This window comes from Dipodomys merriami, unplaced genomic scaffold (genome assembly GCF_024711535.1).
Source record: "Dipodomys merriami isolate MVZ:Mamm:240054 unplaced genomic scaffold, mDipMer1.0.p SCAF_1, whole genome shotgun sequence".
NCBI classification, from domain to species: domain Eukaryota; kingdom Metazoa; phylum Chordata; class Mammalia; order Rodentia; family Heteromyidae; genus Dipodomys; species Dipodomys merriami.
The window spans coordinates 32,117,882-32,139,499 of record NW_027202270.1 but is presented as its reverse complement, the minus strand read 5'-3'; the positions used below and the strand labels follow the sequence as shown (position 1 = coordinate 32,139,499).

At 39.4% G+C, this 21,618-nt stretch overlaps 2 protein-coding genes across 2 annotated transcripts in view; both read left to right on the top strand.

The window, feature by feature from the left end:
• Itgav (integrin subunit alpha V) overlaps window positions 1–3,934 on the top strand; it is an 89,374-nt gene extending 85,440 nt beyond the window's left edge. The window contains exon 30 of the mRNA XM_070019539.1: window positions 45–3,934. Within this exon, the coding sequence (XP_069875640.1) occupies window positions 45–140 (96 nt within the window). The 3' untranslated portion in view covers window positions 141–3,934. The remainder of the gene's footprint in view (window positions 1–44) is intronic.
• Window positions 3,935–15,886: 11,952 nt separating this feature from the next.
• Fam171b (family with sequence similarity 171 member B) overlaps window positions 15,887–21,618 on the top strand; it is a 68,551-nt gene continuing 62,819 nt past the window's right edge. The window contains exon 1 of the mRNA XM_070019513.1: window positions 15,887–16,219. Coding sequence (XP_069875614.1) covers window positions 15,994–16,219 — 226 coding nt within the window. The 5' untranslated portion in view covers window positions 15,887–15,993. The remainder of the gene's footprint in view (window positions 16,220–21,618) is intronic.

Genomic DNA, 21,618 nt, shown 5'->3' with positions numbered 1-21,618 from the left:
CTATGCTCATGTAATAGTAATGTTGGTTTTTCTTCCACTGATAGATGGGCTTTTTTAAACGTGTCCGGCCACCCCAAGAAGAGCAAGAAAGGGAACAACTTCAACCACATGAAAATGGTGAAGGAAACTCAGAAACGTAACTGTGATTTTTAAATTATGCTATATCATGACTCATGGGAGTGACCAACTTGACTATGGATTTGAATTTCCTTCACGAGAAGTGACATCTCAAGACCACTTTGCTGATGGAACCCATTGGCCTCAGTCTGATTACACAATTGAAAGCAATATTTGTCAGTCTTCCTTTTATAAATAAGTTTAGACATACATAATCCCCATGCAGTGACTTGTGTTTTGAGATATTTAAATGATGGATTTTCAACTGATGGTTCTTATTCATGTACATAGCACCTGAGTTAACTACTTTACATAAAAGAGTCCCTCCTACATCTACCACTTCTAATTTAGTATTTTGGGTTTTGCTGTTCATTGTTGTTATTTTAAAGCAATTGTAGTTTTAAAGCAATCCACATTTAGATCTTAACTTCTGCAGTTTTGTACAGGTACTTAACTTTCTTACATAGTACACTACAGATGACTTTTCAAGCTATTTAAGACTTTGTAACTACATGAACATGGATTTTAATACCATTTATATAAGACTTTTTTTAATGCATGATAACATCAAAGTTTGTTTCTAGGGCTTATAGCTCTGTAGTAAAATCATACCTACTACGTTCAGGATCCTGGGTTTAATCTCCAGCATGGGAAAAATTGTTACCTATAATAAAAACGGTACAATATTGAATATGAAATTCAGGTACATGTTATTAAATTTTTATTTATATTTAATCTATAATCTATTTTATTACACTGTAACTTGTATAGCTTAAGTTGTTCATCAAATTCTTTAAGCCAATCTATACTAAAAATTAATCCAGGATCAAAAATCCCTCTTTTGTATAATGGGTTAATTTCAGCTAATATAATGATATTTAAAGCCATATGGAATTGGAAATTATTTTTAAAGTACATTTATTCTGTTGTTTTCATCTGGCTATTTACAATATGATACAAAGTATTTTAATTGAAGGATTAGCTTTGTAGTTCTCAGATATATTTGCTTATTAATAGTTCATTCTTAGATTGGAACACAGATTTTAGTTGTTCCTAATTTATTATCCACCTATATACATGTTTTTCCTTATACTTCCAAAATGGAGAGTGGGTCAAGATCGTCTTTGTAATGTTCAGGACCCTAGACCCATACTTTCATCCCATGAGAAATACTTGGAGTCAAAACTCAAAAGGTAGCTCGCTGGTTTGCTTCTAGCAATAGCCTGGTGCTACTCATGAAGAGTACCTCAGTTTAAGCAAGGTAAAGTGCTAAACCAGTCCTTAGTGCCACAAAGTATTTATATTAGCAGTTCTTGTTATTGAAAACTTCGTAAGCTTTCTTAGGTTTGTTACATAAATTATGTTTCTGGGTTTTTAATTAAAAAACAGCATAGGCAGTGAGTTGTAGTTTTAAATACTTTGGTGGCAAATCTTCTGGGAGAGGATATGTGATTTATTTGCAGTTCTCCACGTCCTAAGGATGATTATCAAGTATACCTATTTTTAATGCAATTATGCCATGCTGTGCTCTTAAGGGGTTGAGAGTTTTAATGGCTTGCTAATTGCTGTCCTCATTAGGCAATGATAAATATTTCCCTTAAATAATTGACTATTTTTCTATAATTGGAATTTATCTCACCATATCTTGTGGTATCATTTGTGCATAAAATGACTGAGCTGATTAGGAAAAGATAGGCATAAAATTGAGTACATTTTAGGTGAGTTATGCAAGTTAGAATGTAGACAAGATCCTGTATTTAGCACTGGTGAACTTTAAATTTTATAGGGGTTTGGAGTATTGAAGTTATTAGTGACTTAGAAGTATTTAACCATATGCAATAAATATTTTTATTACCAATAATTTAAATTCTTTTAAGAAAAAAATTAAAATTTGTCCTTGGGTTAAGTGTTTCCTACCACTAGTCACTAATTTGATCTGTAACAACTTTTTTTTTTTTTTTTTTTTTGGGTCCGGTCGTGGAGCCTGAACTCTGGGCCTGGGCGCTGTCCCTCAGCTCTTCAGCTCAAGGCTAGCACTCTACCACTTGAGCCACAGCGCCACTTCTGGCTTTTTTCTTTTTGCTTATGTGGTGCTGAGGAATCGAACCCAGGGCCTTGAGCATACAAGGAAAGCGCTCTACCACTGAGCCACCTTCCCAGCCCCTGTAACAACTTTTATCTTACCTGTTTTCCCATGTAATGTCCATCATTCCTGAAAGAGAAATGTGTATATAGTCACTTTCACAGAAGGATTGGCATTGGTTAATTCTAAGCCTGTCTCAAGAAATAGTCTTCTATTAGATAGATGTGATGCTGGAATTGAACATTAACACGGTGTTTTAAACTGACTTTATGATGTTTTATTTTCAGCAATAGTATGGGTTTTCCTTCAAAAGTGAAAATATGTATTGCAATAAAAATATTAACTAATTTGAAGGTCTGTTTTCTAAAGAAAGCATTGAGATTTTGTTTTACCCTAGAGTAGCATATATTTGACAAAATAACAAAAAATAGTTCTATGAAATCCCTGTAAATCTCTAAATATTTTAAAATACTATTGTATTTGTAATTTGTTGAGAATTAATATTTTTCCTAAAGTATAAAATTCTCATAATCCAGTTCAGTTTTTAAAAATTTGAATGAGCTACAGTATATCAGATGCATTTCACAGAGGTGAAAAACATAGATACTGTTGGTTTCTTATATAGATATTTATTTCAGAGTTGAAAATTTGACAGATATTTATATGAGAGTCATAAATTCTGATAGATTAATTTCTTAAATTCTGTTTAGATTCTGAAAGGTAAAACAGTTAAGTCAAGATATTATCTTCCCCATTCTACCTGTACTTGAAACTAGTGATTCATAGTTAATCCTCTTAAATACAATATTTATACTTGCATAAAGAAAAAGCTCAAGAACTAATAAATAAGACTTTTCTTGGTACATTCAGGGAGCTGTGAAAGAGTTCTGATAGTGAATTATGATTCACAGATATATGTGAAGAGTCAAATATCACAGAATGTATAAGTTTCTCTATTCAGTGTACTGTGGGCCTGATGGAGAAGAGATTGATCCTGGAACTCATTGCCTCATTCAGTTTACCTATTTGAACCCTTAGCTTGTCTTTATAGTAATTTCAATAAGTTAAGAATGAAGAGAGAATTTGCAAATTGAGTATGGGATTCAAAAAGGTAAATGAAATAATACTCAGTGCTTGGGAAAGTGTTTCTTTTAACCTGGTGGTTGGCTTATTTGAACAATGAACCTCCAGCTGTGCAGTGTACAGTGTACACTTGGATTTACTGTAATTTCTTATATGGAATGAATTTCTTGAAAGAGGTACTGAATCTTTTGATTTCTGTTGTCATTGTTTTCAAGTGCAATATAACAATGTAACCAAATCTAGATAATATCAAAATCATTATTAATTTCATAAGTCTAATCTAAATAGCGATTTAGTTGTGCTCTTATTACCAGGAAAGAGTGATTCTCTTGTGGTTATGGCGGTAAAATTACTCACCTCGGAATGGTCCATTCTGTATTTTATTTCAGGATGGACATGAACTATTCCTTACAGGTTCTGAAAACTTTGAAAACTTGGAAGCTGTGTATATCAAATTAATTTACTGCCTAAGTAACATAGAAAATGATTGTCTTTGTTTAGCTTCTCTTGAGATTACCCACATTGGGTGAGACATAAAGTATTCTCAACTCTGTCATTTGCTAACTTGGTTTGAGTTAGTGAAAGCCGGTACAGTGTTCTGCCTAGTTTCCAACATGTAACTTTGACTGTTCAATAAACTTGAGCTATGGTGCCATGTTTTCCTGTGGACTTCTTCTTTCAGAGACATGCCAGCAATCATGCATTACTATGACCTCAGTGTGGTGACACATTCTCTAATAATCCAAGCTCCTAAGAGCATTAGTCACTGGACGAAAGGAAACCAAAAAGCAAAGAGGACCTAATGTTAAAATACATCATTGGAAAAATGGGTACAGTGAAGAGCGGTTAATATGATTGAAGCACTTCATATTCATGTATCAAAAGATCATAATGAGATCTCAAAACAATTATTTATGCTAATAAAAATAAGAAAATGCATCCTTGGAAAGGTCAATATGTATTTGGTTGAAATGTAAGAATCCTTTCATCTCTGGGGTTTTTTTGTTTATAATTTTTTTCTTTTATAGTTTTGTTGTGTTTTTGTGTGGTTGCCGTTTGTTTAATTGTTTGAATCACATTATTGCTATGTAGTGAAGGTGACTTCATCATCTTCCAGCTTCCTCCTTTTTAGTGCTAGGGTTATACACATGTATCGCTGTGTCCAACTGAGAATCCTTTCATTTCTAAATAAATTCTAAGTGTCATTACACTGAATTTAACTTATAGATTCTTTCAAAAATACACATTTAGGATTGGGAATATAGCTTAGTGGTAGTGTTCTTGCCTAGCATGCATGAAGCCCTGGGTTTGATTCCTCAGTAACATATAAACAGAAAAGGCTGAAATTGGTGCTGTGGCTCCACTGGTAGAGTGCTAGCCTGAGCAAAAGAAGCTTAGGGACAGTGTTCAAGCTCTGACTTCAAGCCCAAGGACTGGCAAAAATATCAAAAAACAAAAACACACTGTGTGTTCATCAGTGGTTTTCATAAAGATTGAACATCCTCTACCAGCAAGTTCAGAACCAAAATTTTCTGGGGATGAGGTCACTGTGAAGGTCAGGAAGCTTATCCAGGAAGGGCTGCTGACACTCCAAAATCTGAAAAATTCTGAGATATGAAAATATTCCCGTCCCAAGTTTTTCAGAGAAAGGAAATGCTTTGTGTGGAAGTTCTGTATTGGCAGAGTATGGCCCCTAATACCTTAATACTAGCTAATCAAGAGGTGGACCTCAGGAGTATTGATGTTGGATATTAGCCCTGGCAAAGTTTAGAAGAACCATTACAGTTAGTGAAGTATGGTGCAGTGCAATGTGCCTGTCAACCCAGCTATGAGGGCAGAATAAATACAAGTGAATTAAGGTCCAAGCAGTCTTGGGCACAAATGCAAGACCCGACTTCAAAAATAACCCAAACAAAAATGGCTGGAGTCATGGCTCAGGTGGTAGAGTGCCTGAATTCAAATTCAAGTACTAAAAAGAAACAAGGAAATGATTTGTCCTGTATGTAAGTATCTGATTTGGGGAGGGGAAAGGGAAGCACAAAAATGGTGGGACAGAGGGCAAACCAAGTAAGCAGTGAAACCCACTAGATACTGTGTTGGAAGCGAATTTTACAACTTGTGGGGGAGAGGGAAAGGAGTCAAGAGGAGGAAAATGGGAAAGAATGGGGGAGTGGGTGACACTGTTCGAAAGGAAATATACTCATTCCCTGACTTACGTAACTGTAACCCCTTTGTATATCACCTTTACAGAAAAAAAAAAACCTTAAAAAAGAAAGGGAAGAATAAGTTCTATAAATGTTTGAGGAAAGACAAATGTTAAATGTGATTTTAAATACAGCACAACATAACTTAGACATGAGCCCAAATATCACAAGGACCTCCATGAATATTTTAAGTTTTATGCTCCAATACTCACAAAATGTTATTAATATAAGGTGGTAATATATGGCTTTTTAAGCATGAAGTCAGAGATAAAATATTTGTTTAAAGCATTAATAACTGTACCAATAGATTGGTGAATCATTAAGTAATTTCAGCCAAAAGACTGCCTTTTTTTTTCGAGATTATTTTTGCTGTGTTTTATCCAAAGTTTTTGTTCGGTATTGTTACTGTTTGATTTTCTTTTTCACGGTTTGGCCTCATAAAGACGAAATCTCTATATAGTCCAGACTGGCCTCAAGCTCATTATGTAGCCAAGGCTGGCTTGAAATTTTGGATGCAGCCACCTTAGCCCCTCAAGTGCTGAGATTATAGGTATGCACCACCATTGGTTTTTGAAATAAAACATATACAACTAAATAAAATGAAGAATTGATTTTACATTGTCAAAAGAAGAAAAATCAGTAAATGTTACCATGGAAGGTAGCTTTTAGTATAAACATGATGTTGGTTGGTATTTGTTTCCTGAAACATGTAGCTATTCTTGGTTTTTGAGAGGTTCCTGTTTGCTCCCTGCTTCTGTACCCTGAAACTATTTTTAAAAATGCCAATCTTTCTTGCTACTTCAAAACAACTGCTGACATAATCATCATTTTGATAAATTAAGACTGTTAGAACTAAGTGTGATGGTGCATGTCTGTAATCCCAGTACTTAAGAGGCAGAGATAGGAGGATATCCAGAGTTAAATTAGTAAAACCCTCTTGGCAGACAAAATTTTATAAAGGGTTAGGATGCAACTCAGTGGCAGAGTGCCTGCTTAGCATGTGAGAATCTCCAGGTTCAATCTCTAGTACTGAAAAGGAAAAAAACAAAAAACAAAAAAGGAAGGGTAGAAAGGAAAAATAAAGAGAGGAAAGAAAGACATGTTTTGCCATCATAGAGCCAGCCTGGCAAAGACAAACAAGGTGCTATTTGTTGAACAGATATAGTACTAGATTTTAACTTTTTGTTTGGTTAGTTGGTTCTGTTCATTAACAGTGAGAGGAAAATGGGAAAAAAATGAATGTAATGATAAGATTAGAATCATTAAGACAAGTGTGATAATTTTGGGCTTAATTATGTAATAGTTTGGGATCCAGTTTAAATTTGTTGACAGTTTTCACAGTTGAGGAAAGATACTCATTAGAAAAAACTAGTATTAAAAATGAGTAAAATACTGATAATATAGCTAAAATTTGTCTAAAAAGAAGCAAATGTTGAAGGATATAACTTATCTCAATAAGGGGAAATCTATAACCTTAAAACACTCAGGAATTGTTTATTTTTATAATTTTATTTTTATAATTGTTTATTTTTGCAATCCTTAAACACAAATGAAGAAGGCAATCACAAAACACATGCTTTCTTGTGGCAAGAAGCTTAACTTGGTTTAAGAGATGACATAAGTCGGAGCACTAACCACACTCAGCTGTCACCACGGCTTGATAGCGTCTTGCCAGTGTTTTCTAGTCAATCACAGCGCAAAGTATGATTTCCATAAGTAGCTGAGGACAATCTTGCTAAGTAGGGAAAAGATGGACGTTATTTCTTGTCTTTGCTAATGCCAGAAGATGATTTGGGAAATACTGCTGATCAAGGGTCTCTTCCTCTGGTCACCTGTGGTAGGTAATCTTCCAGGAACCAGAAAATTGAGTTGTTAGCTGTGCAATGGGTGTGAATCACCTCATTGCCCACTGAGTATGGCTATTGCTGTACTTACAAAATGGTAGCGCTAGGCGCCTATGGCTTACGCCTATAATCCTAGGTAATCAAGAAGCTTAGATCTGGGGGTTGCAGTTCAAAGCCAGCCTGGGCAGGAAAGTCTGTGAGACTCTTATCTCCAATTAACCACCAAAAAACTGGAAGTGGTGCTGTGACCCAAAGGAGTAGAGCACTAGTCTTGAGAAAAAAAGTTCATGGATAGCGCTCAGGCCTTGAGTTCAAGCCCCACAACTGACAAAAACAACAACAAAAATCTGGTACGAAAGGATGCCAATGTCCAAACAATAAATGTAAGCCTGAAGATAGCTCACATGGGAAAAAGAAGGAGACAGCTGAATAACACAAAGTATAGTGCAGGCCAACTGTAAAGTAACTGTGTGTGTGTGTGTGTGTGTGTGTGTGTGTGTGTGTGTGTGTGTGTGTGTGTGTGTGTGTGTGTGTGTGTGTGTGTGTGTGTGTGTGTGTGTGTGTGTGTGTGTTTGATTACTAAAAGTTCATAAACATTGAGAGAGGTCTGGTGGGCAGGATACAAGAGAGCATACTAATGTCAAGTACTTCCTGGGTACCTGAGCTTATGTAAATTCAGAAGTTTCCAAGAAGCAGCACATGTTTTGAAAAATAACAAAGTAGGTTACTTTGGAAAATGAGAAAATTAGGAACAACACTTTAAGCCCAAAAGAAGCTGTATGAAAATGTGAAAGAGCAAAACAAGCTGTTTCCTCCACAACAGAACCTGTTTTAATAAATGAAATGCAGAGATAATAAAATGAAGCTTTAAAACCTTCTGGGGGGCTGGGAAGGTGGCTCAGTGGTAGAGTGCTTGCCTTGCATGCCTGAGGCCCTGGGTTCGATTTCTCAGCATCACATAAGCAAAAAGAAAAAAGCCGGAAGTGGCGCTGTGGCTCAAGTGGTAGAGTGCTAGCCTTGAGCTGAAGAGCTGAGGGATAGCGCCCAGGCCCAGAGTTCAGGCCCCACAACCGGACCAAAAAACAAAAGCAAAAAACAAAAAACAAAAAAAACAAACTTCTGGGGGCTGGGAAGGTGACTCAGTGGTAGAGTGCTTGCATTGCAGACATGAGGCCCTGAGTTCAATTCCTCAGCACCTCATAAACAGAAAAAGCTGGAAGTGAAAAAACTTTTGGGAGTTAAGCTGAAGTAGCAAAAAGCATTGTCATAAATGCCAAAACAAAGCAGAGAATTAGAGCGTTACTGTTACCTAGAAAGTGCTTTGTGCTACTTTACACTGTACTATGCCAACACTACAGAAGTAACCATGTGCCACGCTCTTTACATCGCCTGCATTAGAACTGACATTTGAGCCAGCAAATGAAAACAGCTGCTTCTATGCTGACCACCATTGGTGTCTCAAGCCACCCAGATATGGTAAGAGTACAAGTTCTTATTCTGAACGTGAGAATGATAAAACAGCAGATCCTTTCGTGTCCTGACTGACTTAGTAGACACTCTGGGATCAAATGAGGTAATAAACATTAAATCATTTAGAGCACTGCTCAAAGTTCTGTCCTACCACAGGATTAAGTTCTTACTTTAAAGCCTGTTAGGGTTTTCCAAGAAAACATATAATGGTGATGATCAAAGGCACATTTTAAAAAAGGGTTCTTGTCAGATATCAACCAAATTATCCAGCACTTCATTAGTCTAAGAAGAAAACTTATAGGAGCTCATTTTTCTTTTCCTAGGTTAATTTTAAAACATTTTCCAACCTTATGGTGGTGATAAATCATTAATCACGCAGCTGTTAGGCACTTGCAAACAGCCTGAAATAAGACAAATTGAATCACCTGTAGCCATTTTAGCAAGAAGTAACTACTGCATGCACGTGAGAGACTGCAATCCTTCTAAGTAACTGCGCTGTAATACATGCCTGCTTTGTTTGGCTTTGGCGATATATTTTTTATTGTAAATAATTTATATAACAACAGATGATATAACTACTATTTTGATCCCCATTATATAGATTTAAAAATGAATTCAGGGTGAATAACTAAGATTAAGAGAATGGATATATACCAAGCAGATAATTTTCTAATGTCTTTCTTTATACAAACAACCCTTCAATCTGTCTGTCTGTCTGTCTGTCTGTCTTTTCCCCCCTCCCGCCCCCATGAGGCTTGAACTCCTAGCCTGGGCACTGTCCCTGAGCTTTTTAGCTCAAGTCTAGCACTCTACCACTTAAGGCATAGATCCACTTCCAGCTTTGGGGGTTATTAACTGGAGATAAGAGTATTACAGTCTTTCCTGGCCTGGATGGCTTCAAACCTCCTGGGCTGGCTTTGAATCTTGGTACTCAGATCTCAGTCTCCTAAGTTGTTAAGATTATAGGCATGAACTACTGCACTGGGCACTTTTTTATGCTCTATATGATGGGCATCATAACAGTAACCTCATAATGTGAAACTATTTGGGGAAGTTTAGCTGTGTGCAAAAGAATTTCACATATTTGCACAAATTGACACATTAGCATATGTGCAAGACTTAAAACAATGTCTGATATTATTTTCACATTAATTCCAACGAACAAGGAAACAATAGAAATAGAAAATAGGACATATATTTAGAACATTATATATATGTGTATATATAATCTAAACACATTCTTTACATATATATTCTGAAGAAATTTTCTAAATGTATATTAAATATAATGTAAACATGTATATATTCTAAATATATACAACATATATATGGTTTGTGAATTTAGATTGGAAATAGGGACAAAGGAGAAGAAACTTTGAAAACAGAAGTACACAGGTGTCAAAAACAGAAAAGTACATTAGGTTTGACTATAGTTTTCCTATTGCCTACATCACAGTCTGAACTTTGTTTCTCTATCTTTTTGATCTTTCAACAATCTCACTGCTTCCCTCCCCAAACCTACCTTTTCCCTTGCTTTTCTTAATTTTGTGAAGTTAAGAGTTTAGGTTTTCAGTCTGGTGTTAGCATAGTAACTTACCTTTATGTTATTTAAAAATACTAATTTGTTTAAAAGTAATTAATCCCAAAGTTCTATCACTCCATTTTCCAGAGAGTTTAAATGGACTCTTTGGGAAGCACTTTTAAAGTAATCGTGTAATGAGAATCTTAATTAGTTTTTATAAAGTTATTCACAAAGGTGCTAATTGATGTGTCTTATTAAGATAACGTTAATTTGCAAAATTGTTTCTTCACCAGAGTAATAAAAATTATTCTTCTTTCTTTTTTGTATCATTGAGGTTTGAATTCAGGACGTTATGCTTGGTATACAAGTATTCTACCACTTGAGCCTTGCCTCCTGGTCTAAAAATATTATTCTTAATCATAATTCTTGATCATAGGGTGAATCATAAATTCCCTATTAAAATTTATGATGAGGGGCTGGGAAGGTGGCTCAGTGGTAGAGCGCTTGCCTTGCATGCCTGAGGCCCTGGGTTCGATTCCTCAGCACCACAAAAGCAAAAAGAAAAAAGCGGGAAGTGGCGCTGTGGCACAAGTGGTAGAGCACTAGCCTTGAGCTGAAGAGCTGAAGGACAGCGCCCAGGCCCAGAGTTCAGGCCCCACGACCGGACCCAAAAAAAAAATTATGATGATGGACTGGAGGTGAAAACACTTAAGTGGTAAAACACAGGAGCAAGGAAGATGAGTTAGAGAGAGGCTCTGAGTTGAAGCCCTTGTACCAGCAACCCCCCCTCCCACTGATGTGTGTATATTTTGCATCTTTGTATAATATAAAGTGTGGAGGAGCTTATCACAGAAATAAACACCTTGCAAATTCAGTAGTATTAACAGGTGCCAGTGGCTCATGACTGTAAGCCAACTACACAGGATGTGAAAATTAGGAGAAAGGAAGTTCAAAACCAGCCTGGGAAAAAAAGTTCATGGGCCCCATTGAAACCAGTAGCTGGGTGTGGGGCCATGTCTATAATCCCAGCTATGAAGGGACGCATAAGTAGGAAAAGCAAGGTTCATGCTGGTCGAGGAAAAAGCTATACCCTATCTCGATCATGACCAGAGCAAAAATAGCTAGCTGCATAGTTCAAGATACAGAGCACTGACTAGCAAGTGTACAGGTCTGCGTTCAAAACCCAGTACTGCCAAAAAGAAATAAAATTCATCAGCATAGTCTAATTGGCCAATAGGACAATTATTTTGAATTTACAGTATGCTTTAATAAAGAAATAGAAGAGTTTATTTTAAAAACTAAATTTCCTACTTCTTAGTGACATCAATTATGCTAGTTAGATTTTTCATTACCCTGATGAGTGACAGAAGTAATTTAAATGAAGTAAAGCTCACTGTTTCTGAAGCTCAGTGGGAGGTTAGCTGGATCACTGCTTTGTGCTGCAACAAAGCATCGTGCAGCTGGAGGGCATGGTTAGAGCTGGTGGCCAAGCGGCAGCAGAGGATTGCAGAATGAGGCCACGGACAAGCTACACCAGGGAGACACATCCCCTAACTAGGCCTCATCTTTAATAGTTTTACCACTTCCCAGTAGTCTATTTAAATTTTGAAACCATCAATAGATGGATGAGGGTATGGCTCTCGTGTCCCCACCTCCCTACTGTGCTTGTATCAGAAACAAAGCCTTGCATACACAAGTTTTTTTCAGGGACATTTCATATACAAACTTTAATATTTCAGCGCAAGGATCAAGGTTCATGTGTATCTCATACCAGGAAAGTTCAGTCTGTCTTTCATGACCTCCATTAGGCTAAACAGTTCTAGCATCTTTGAAAGTCCAAGTCCAAGGAATTTTTTTGAGACCCAAGGCAAACCCTGAGCTATGTGCTGGGAAAATTTAAAAAGCCAGTTACCTACTTTCACCACAAAATGGCATAAACATTTCCATTCCAAGAATAGGGATTGGGGGCACAGAGAGGAGGAATGTAGTTAGATCAAAGAAAAACAAAGAAAACATTTAGGGGCTGGGAAGATGGTTCAGTAGTAGAGTGCTTGCCTTGCAGGCATGAGGCCCTGGGTTCGATTCCTCAGCACCACATAAGCAGAAAAGTAGTAGAGCACTAGCCTTGAGCTGAAGAGCTGAGGGCCAGTGCCCAGGCCCAGAGTTCAGGCCCATGGCTGACAAAAACCAAAACAAACAAACAAACAAAAACCCAAATTCAATCCAGGAGCTCAATGTCTGGCCTCCATAGCTTGTGGTATGGTGATGTAAGGTCCACTGGGTTTGGATAACTCCATCCAATAGCTTTGCCTGTTGGCTCTGTTCATCGTCTAGAGCTGTTCTTACCGCTGTTCCTGACCTCTCCCACTTCCTGGGATCTACACTGAAGCTTAGTCTTCTTCACCTTCACAGTTTTCTATTGTGCTCTCTGGCTGCCTGAAGGGGTCCTGATGCTATGACTCATTGCCTGCCTTCCCAGGCTTTCCTTTGAAATGTAGGTGGAAGTCTCCATGGCCTCATTACTCTTGCATTCTGCACATCTTCAAACCAAGTATCATGTGGATATTGCTGAAGTCCACTACCTGCTGGAATAGTAGCTTGGTCTCCTGGGACCATGGCGGCAGTGGTTTCTGAGTGCATGGGCAGCTGAACCTGGGCAAGCACTTCTGTAGGCGGTCCTAGGTGAGCACAATGCCCCTCAGCACTCTCCTCTCAAGGGAAAGTCTTGAGCCTTGAGCCTGCAATGTGTGGGTTCTAGCCAATTCCTGACATACCCTTTAGTTATCTTTCTGATGGTTCAGATGCATTGTACTTGATTTCTTTTTGTTTTGGTTTCTTTAAAATTATTTTTAGTTGTATAAAGAAGTCTCCATTTAAAAAACAGTCCATGAATAAACTATATCTTGATCAATGTCACCCTTTTCAACACTCTCACCCATCCCTCCCCTACCCACCTGTTCCCCGACTCTTGTTCATTTTGTAGGCTACACATGGAATTCTTGACTGTATTCCCCCTCTTTTCATTCATCCACCCTTTTCCCCTTGACCCCATCCCCACTCCTTTTAAGTACTTTCTTCCTGGTATTTATTTGTTGAGCCTTCACTTTCCTTTCTAAGAAAATATACTATTTGAGTTCTCCCTTGGATGTACCATATTTCAGTTACTATATTTGTGTGCACTGGATTTATTTACTTTTATTTGTACACTAAATCTTGCTTTCTACATCTCAATAGTTCAAGCTGATCAAATCTTATCTGGGGGATCTGAATTAGCTGTGGGTTAAGACCAAGGGTGTGAGCATCCTGGGTAAGAGGTCTTTCTATATGTGGCCTGGTAAAACTAAAGAAACACATTATCAGCTATCAACATACATGCTGACATTTTGGTTCAAAGAAGGAGAAAGCACAAGGAACAAAAGAAGCCACTAGTCTCAGATAATTTCAAAATCTAGCTGGGCATTCAACGTTTAGCTTTCAGGCCTGTAGATGATTTTCAGGGACTCACTTTATGTTTGCCTCCTCTCTAGCCATAAAATATAGTATGTGTGGTGTCACCAGGATGTTTGGGCAAGTAATATTTTATAAATCTAAAACCATTCTTTCATTTTTACTTTATCATTCCTTTCAGACTAAACTGGCAATGTTTCTGATATCAAAGTAACAAGTCTTAAACTCTGATTTCCTGGATAGGAAACAGGAAATATTTTTCTTTGTTTTCTATTTTTGCTACTTTAACTATATTATGCTCAAACAAATCCTTGCTTCTGAATAACTAATCTAACAAAAAGTAAGATGAAATAAAATAAATACCAGGTGCTAGTGGCTCACACCTGAGTCCTAGGTACTCAGGAGATTATGATCTGAGGATCACGGTTCAAAGCCAACTCTTGAATGAATGTCTGTGAAATTATTATCTCCAATTAGCAAAAAGCTGGCAGTAGAGATGTGGCTGAAGTGGTGGAGTACCAGCCTTAAGCAAAAAACTCAGGGACAGCACCCCAGGCCCTGAGTTTAAGCCCCAGTACTGGCATATGCACACAAAAGGAAAATTTCAAACGGAAAAAAAATTGCCCACTCTGTGTTTTCTCTAGAAAATTTTCTTGAGAGTGAGCCTCTTAATTTTAGCATCTTGTGTGAGATTTAAACACATTTGAGAATTTGAAAAATCATGTTTCTGCTTTAAAGAAATCTTTTTGAAAGTTAATTCCTATCCCGTTCAATGTACTCTTAAAACCTGCAATTTAATGTTTTTGTAGCTATCTAAATATGTGAATGGCCACCACAATTAGAAGTTCTTCAATATTTGATGTTGCTAATAAAACAAAAAAATTCTTTGTTTTTACAAAAATACCACAAAAGCCGTCAGAGAGCAGCAATACTACATATGTTAAGTGTTTGAGCAGTGTCTGTCTGACCTTAAGTACTATAGAAGTGCTTGTAAGCACCTAGTCAACTCACCTTTTCAATCTGCAACAGTCTTGTTAGGATCAAGGCTCAGGATCAAGGCTCACACTGTCCCAAGTGCCCTGTGCTGCCATATACCTTCAGAACACACACACACACACACACACACACACACACACACACACACACACACACTTCAGAGTTCTGCTTTTTAGACACTCTCGTTGCTTCTATCTCTCTTTGAAACTTTTTCTATCTTCCCCTCCCCAGTGTTTCACAGTACTTCCACCCCCATTCCTTCCAATTTTATGCAACTCCTGAATGTCGTACTGCTTCTCCAGGACCAGCTACCCCAGTGGCTTGTGTTTGGTCTGTGAATTCCTTCCCACTGCCCTCCTCAATAGCTGGTGGGCTCCCAGAACGTAGAGGCTGGATTTTACATTACATGTACGTATACATTATATACATATAATTCATAGACCTATTAAGCATATATATACATATATCAGTGTAGGACACAATTATGAAAAAAATATAATGTTTCATGGAGACGAAAGAAATGCCCACTCAGGCAGAAAAGGAAAGTTTATTTGGCATCCGGAGAACCACTTTAACTTCTAGCTAAGGGATCAGGCTCCAGGTGCAGTAGTCTACTGGCCTGGAGGCCAAAGGGAGGAACAGGGCTGGGGGGCGGGGTTTGGGGGGGGGCAAGGGGGACCCCGGGCCTTTGGATCCGCTGAAGCTTCAGGAAGTGATCTGGGAGGTTAATGGATGCTCTACCTTCTTTTCTAATTTGGGGTAGGGGGGAGGAATTTTACTCCAGTTGCTTCAGAATTTCCCTCGGCGGGCATGCGCTAGAGGGGCTGGGAGACGACTAAGCCCCCTACCCAGCCTCTCTTTGTAGACCCAGCACAGCACCCTAGCCTCAGCATCGTGGCGGGTGGCCGAGGGGCCCCCGCGCGCCCCTCCCGGTGTGTCGCGTGCGCCAAGGTGCGCGCAGACTTGGGGCTGGTCCTCTTCCAAGGCCCCCTCCCCTCCGCGCCCGCCCCGTGCCTCTCCGTCCTCCTCCTCCTCTCCCGCGCTCCCCTCCTCCTCCTGTGCTCCTCCCCCTTCCCCGTCCCTCCTCCTCCCGCACCCGCCGAGGGTGTGCGCCGCAGACGGCGCCGGGGGAGCCAGCGAGCGGGCGCGGCCGGGAGCCCGCAGCCCTGGCGCCCGCCGCCGCCCGGAGCCCCGCAATATGCCGCCGCGGCCCTCGGGCTCTCGGCCATGGCGAGGCTCTGCCGGCGCGTCCCTTGCACCCTGCTCCTCGGCCTGGCGGCCGTGCTGCTGAAGGCACGGCTGGTCCCCGCGGCCTCCCGAGCCGAGCTCGGCCGCTCCGACCTCAGCCTCATCCAGCAGCAGCAGCAGCAGCAGCAGCAGCAGAGGCAGCGGGAGGAGGCTGAGGAAGAGAGGCCCGAGGTGCCGGCAGCATCCTCTACCTTGACCGTGCCAGGTAGGTCCCAGCGGCCTGTGCTGCCTCTCCATCACCGGCGAGCGCTTTGGTCAGATCGCCTCTCAGCCCATTTGGCTTCCTTCCTGCTCCTCCTGATCTGCGGGACACTGCCCGCCTGCCCAACCGTTCTTTGATCCCGCGTTTTCGGTGGTGTCGGAAATCTGCCCTATCCGGAGGGGTCGGGGTCGGGGTCGGGGTTCGTGACTGCCTGTATTAATCTTGTTCTCTCCCCCCCTCCCCGTGCCCCCCTTCTTCCCGATTTTTCCTCTCTGCCCTGAGAATGGCTGCACACACACACACACACACACACACACACACGCACACGCACACGCACGCACACACGGCTCTCAAATCCCTTCAGCATTTTATTCTCTGAGCCCTTCTCCCCTAGAAACCGGGAAATCTCGCCATTTACGCCCACACACCCTTTTCACCGCTTCTCTCTGCCTGCTGTATTTAAATTTAGACTTGGAGAAAGAAATCTTGATGTATCTTATTATTTCTCCCTCCTTATTATAAAAGATTACCCACACAATAAGATGAAAGAAAACAAAATGAAAGCAAGAGTTTGTAAATGATGCAAAGGAGGAAAAGGACATGGAACGGGAGAGGGAGAGAGAGACTAGCACAGCATTAAGCCCACCCCTAGACCCCTAGAGAGAGTATCTCCTGGCTTGTTAGTAGAACTTAAGAGGCGCATTCCTTTCACATTCAGCGAGGATGAAGAAATGTGAGTGTAGTATTTATGGTGTTAACAGTCCCCCCCCCCACCCCCGGTCCTGCTTCCCCCTCACCCCTAATTAAAACTCCACTGGCGAGCAATAAGCTAGATTAACCACCTAAATAGCCTTACCCAGCCCCCAACCCTGTTCCTTTCTGGGCTGTTGAAGCTATCTGCAAAACAAAACATCAGTGTTCTGAAATGGGGGCTCAGGTGTTACAAAACAAAATAAAACAAAACAAATATATTTGCAAAAATGTATTTGCAAAAATATATTTGCAAAATGTATTTGCAAAACTAACATTTCTGTTTTAAAAATTCTTCCTAGCAACATTACTCTGGATGCTGAAAATGGAATGTAGAGTGGGGTGAGCATCTTATTCTGTATTGTTTGCTCATCCGCAAAGAGCAGTAGTCAGGCCTGCCAGCTGTGATTCAGGATACAGCCAGATGATTTAATTTATCTGAGTGCTTTGAGCTTGCGATGAAATCACCAAAGTGTGCAGGAAAGTATGCATTTCTGACACCATCTTAAACCAATTAATAGCCTTGAAGAGTGGCTTACAGTCCTGAAAGGCAGGTGCTGTGCATAAGTGGTCCTATCTGCCAGAGATCACAACATGGTGTGGGTGAGGTTGCTGGTAGAATTGGTAAGCTCAAGGATCTTGGAGATAAAAGTGACTGTATCTTCATTCCAAGAGGGAGTTCATCAATTACGTAGGAAACAGATGTCTGGGAGAGTGCTGATGGATTTTATGGTTGGAAATGTATTCCTTTTCAACTTTCCTAGGGGATGGGTTTTGACTATCACAGTATGCCTATGTTGTGATGAAGGTGATGAATAACTCCAGTGTGATGAGAACTTTGTGTCCAAAATGAAAATATTTGCTTTCTGGTATCTGTGAGGCATGTTTTGAAAAGGTGACTGATTGTCCAGACAACTGGCAGTCTTTGTCTCATTTACTCATTATATTAATCTAGATGAAAGAACCTCTATCAATTAAGTCAAACCAAATCCTGAAAGTAACATGACTCTTGCTTCTTCTTCAAAAACTCAACCAGGAGAGGTGGAGGAGGAAGCTGAAAGGAGTGACATTGAGATGCATTATTTGAGTGATTGTTATGTTGAATTGAAACCCCATTTCAACAACTACTGAAATATATTAATATTATCATTATTAATAATAATATTCTTAATCCCAAATTCAGTGCTTAAAAAAAAACAAAAACAAAACATTTCAGTTGGCTATAGTTTGACTTATTGGAATAGCATGCCAAAGAATGAAGGCGCACAAAACAAATGACATCAGACATTGTGATCTGATCACGGAATAGGTCTTCTTGTTCCCCAACTGATTGTCCTCCTCACACAGCTGGTTATCTTGTGTGTGTGTGTGTGTGTGTGTGTGTGTGTGTGTGTGTGTGTGTGTGTGTGTGTGTGTGTGTGTGTGTGTGTGTGTGTGTGTGTGTGTGTGTGTGTGTGTGTGTGTATGTGTGTGGTTGTGGGGCTTGAAATGTAGGGCCTGGGTACTATCCCTGAGCCTGTTTATGCTCACGGCTAGCGCTCTACCACTTGAGCCACAGGGCTACTTCTGGTTTTTGAGTGGTTAATTGGAGGTAAAGAGTCTCAGGGGGGACTTTTCTGTCTGGGCTGGCTTCAAATTGCCACCCTCAGATCTCAGCCTCCTGAGTAGCTAGGATTACAAGCGTGAGCCACCAGTGCCTGGGTAGCTGGTGATCTTTGTAAAAACACCATGTAGGATCTTTTCTGCTCATAGTCCACCAGTGGCTTCCTCTCTGTCTCCATAAATGCTTAGATCCTGAAAATGGCTGAGAGAGGTCTAGATCCTGCGTATTCCCTCTCTTAACTACCTTCTAATTCCCCCTTCCCTCCCTTGTAGCCACATTGGCTCCATATATATATATATATATATTTTGGTCGGTCGTGGGGCTTGAACTCTGGGCTTGGGCGCTGTCCCTGCGCTCTTCAGCTCAAGATAAGCGCTCTAATGCTTGAGCCACAGTGCTACTTCCTCCATATTTCTTGAGTTTTGGAACAAAATTCAGATGCCAGGCCTTTGCACTTGCAAATTTTTTTCTGCCTGACATTCTGAAACTTTATTTTTCTTGGGTTTCCACACATGTCACATATTACATAGGTGTACCTCTTCAGCCCCTTCCCTGGTATGACCCTCTGTGCTCCTCAGAGGTCTCTCATCTTTTCCTATTGGTCTTTCTCTTTGTGTTAGAAGGTAAGCTCCACAAGAGCATGGACACTGTTTTCCTCACTGATGAATTTCAGCACTAGCTATGTGTAGACACTCTACTGTTTGTTGGATGAGCTAATGAATGGATGGATGGACAACATCAAGAAGTACTTACTTTCTCAGAGTCTGTTCACCCAGTGGTGAAATTCTTCCTTGGGATTTAGCGGAGGATGTACAAAAATTAAAATGTTTCATGAAAGTATTTTTAAGTAGAGTTACCCAGTAATTTTGGATCTTTAATTTTAGCTAATTTCAACATTTACCTTATACTGTCTGTAGAGAACTAATTGATAGATACTTGAACCCTTTATTAGGTTCTGTGAAGAAGATGCTTTACCTAAGCACACTTACAATCCTCTTATGACCTAGTAGGCATTAATGTATTATGCCTTTAAATAGCCATGTTTGAGCCTGCTTATATTGTTTACTTCTTGGTTGTTCCTCTCATTCATTGGATATGTCATGTGAAAGCTGTATTTTTTTTCCTTAGGCAGATTTTAGAAAAATAAGATAGACTCATTGATATGGCTGGCAGGTGACTGAGCATGTGTGTCAGCAGTAGAGAGACAGACCAGTGATCTGGGTTAGTGCCCCAGGATTTATTATTCTAAAAATTGAAGTAAAAAAACTTGAATATGGTAATTTTTTTAAAAAATCAGGATTTTTCCTCATTAACAAAAAATAAAATATTCGAAGAAAAAAAGGATAAGTTTGGGATCTGTCAAATCAGTTGTATTTTACACCATATGCAGCAGCTCTGATTTCTCCATCTGTACCTGTTTTTACTAGAAATGTCTGAGATACTAGGGAAGAATTAATTTGGGGGCTGGTGGTAGTTGAGAACTGTAGTTGACAACTATGTCTTATGCTCTCTAATGACCCACTAGATGGGAGTCATGCTGGGGTGAGGCTGGAGTGGGTGAAGCTAAAGAAAGTAATGAGCTACATTTAAAATTTAAAATTCTCCATATGAAGCACAGGCATGTCAATTTGAGAAGTATATATTTATGCCATAAACATTTTTTGATTGTATATTCCCAGTATATAGTATATAAAGTCTTATTTTGGAAATATCAATAAATAGAAAATAGAATAAAGTAGTAGACAATTTCAGTCACTTAGCTTTTACAGTGATTAAGATTCTACCAGTATTGTATCACCCACCCATCTACCCATTTCAGCCACAGGACATTTAATTTTATTTCATTTTTGAGGTAAAATCTCTCTATATATCATCTAAATTATTGAGTTCATTATTTTGACAAATAGATATACCCATGTAACCATCACTTCTATGAAGATATAAAGTATTTTTCTCCCCTACAAAGTTCCTTCATGTCATCTTCCCAGGGAATCCTCACCCCTTGCCTAGTGTCATCTTCTTCTGCTTGTTCTGTCATAAATGTATTTCACATTTTCTAGAACTTGAAAAAAATGGAATCACACATCATTTACTTGTTTGTCCAGCTTCTTCAGCTTAGAATAATTTCCATTTATTTATTCATGTTTTAGCACATTTGTTAATTCATTGCTTTTTTATTGTTGAGTAGTATTCCAAAGTAGCAATTGGCTGAACTTAGTTTCTTGCTCCTTTAATTGTGGCTGTTTTACTTGTATCCAAGTGAATGAGGCTACTATGGGCTTATGCCAGTCTCTGTGTGAACTGTTTTTTTATCTCTTGCAAGACTACCTATGATTGGTATTATTGGACAAAGTGGTTTGCTTTTGAAGTTAATCTCCTCCCTCCCCCCACCCCACAATTCTGTGTGGCAGAGACATATTTCATTAAATTAAAACAACAAATTAAAAATAATGAAATACAGAGTTGCCTTCCTCTTCTTTCTCCTCCCTTTCTTCACCCTCCTCCTCCTTCTCCTCTTCCTCCTCCATCTTTTTCTTCTCTTCTTTTTTTTTTTTTCTGTGGTGTTGGTCTTGGGGCTTGAACTCAGAGCCATGGTGCTGTCCCTGTGCAATTTTTGTTCAAGACTAGCACTGTACCACTTGAGCTATAGCACCACTTCTGGCTGTTCTTGAGTAGTTTATTGGATGTAAGAATCTCACAGACTTTCCTCGTTAGTCTGGTTTTGTACCACAATCTTCAAATCTCAGCCACCTGAGTAGTTGGGGTTACAGGTGTGAGTCACTAGTGCACAACTTATTCTTTTTCTTAAATCAGTTTAAACTTATTTATATAAATTACTGCATTATATTTAAGATGGTGTTTTGATATACATAATGATGTAGTTATGATAGTTAAACAAGTTAATCATCCTCATCATTACACTTTTCTTCTTTCCCAGTTCCCCTTTCTCCCCTCTTTTCCTCCCCTGTTCTGCTTTCACCTTCTCCTTCCCTTCTCTCTCTGACCCTCTTTTGTCCTCCCCTCCCTTCCTCTTCTCACCTCTCTTCAC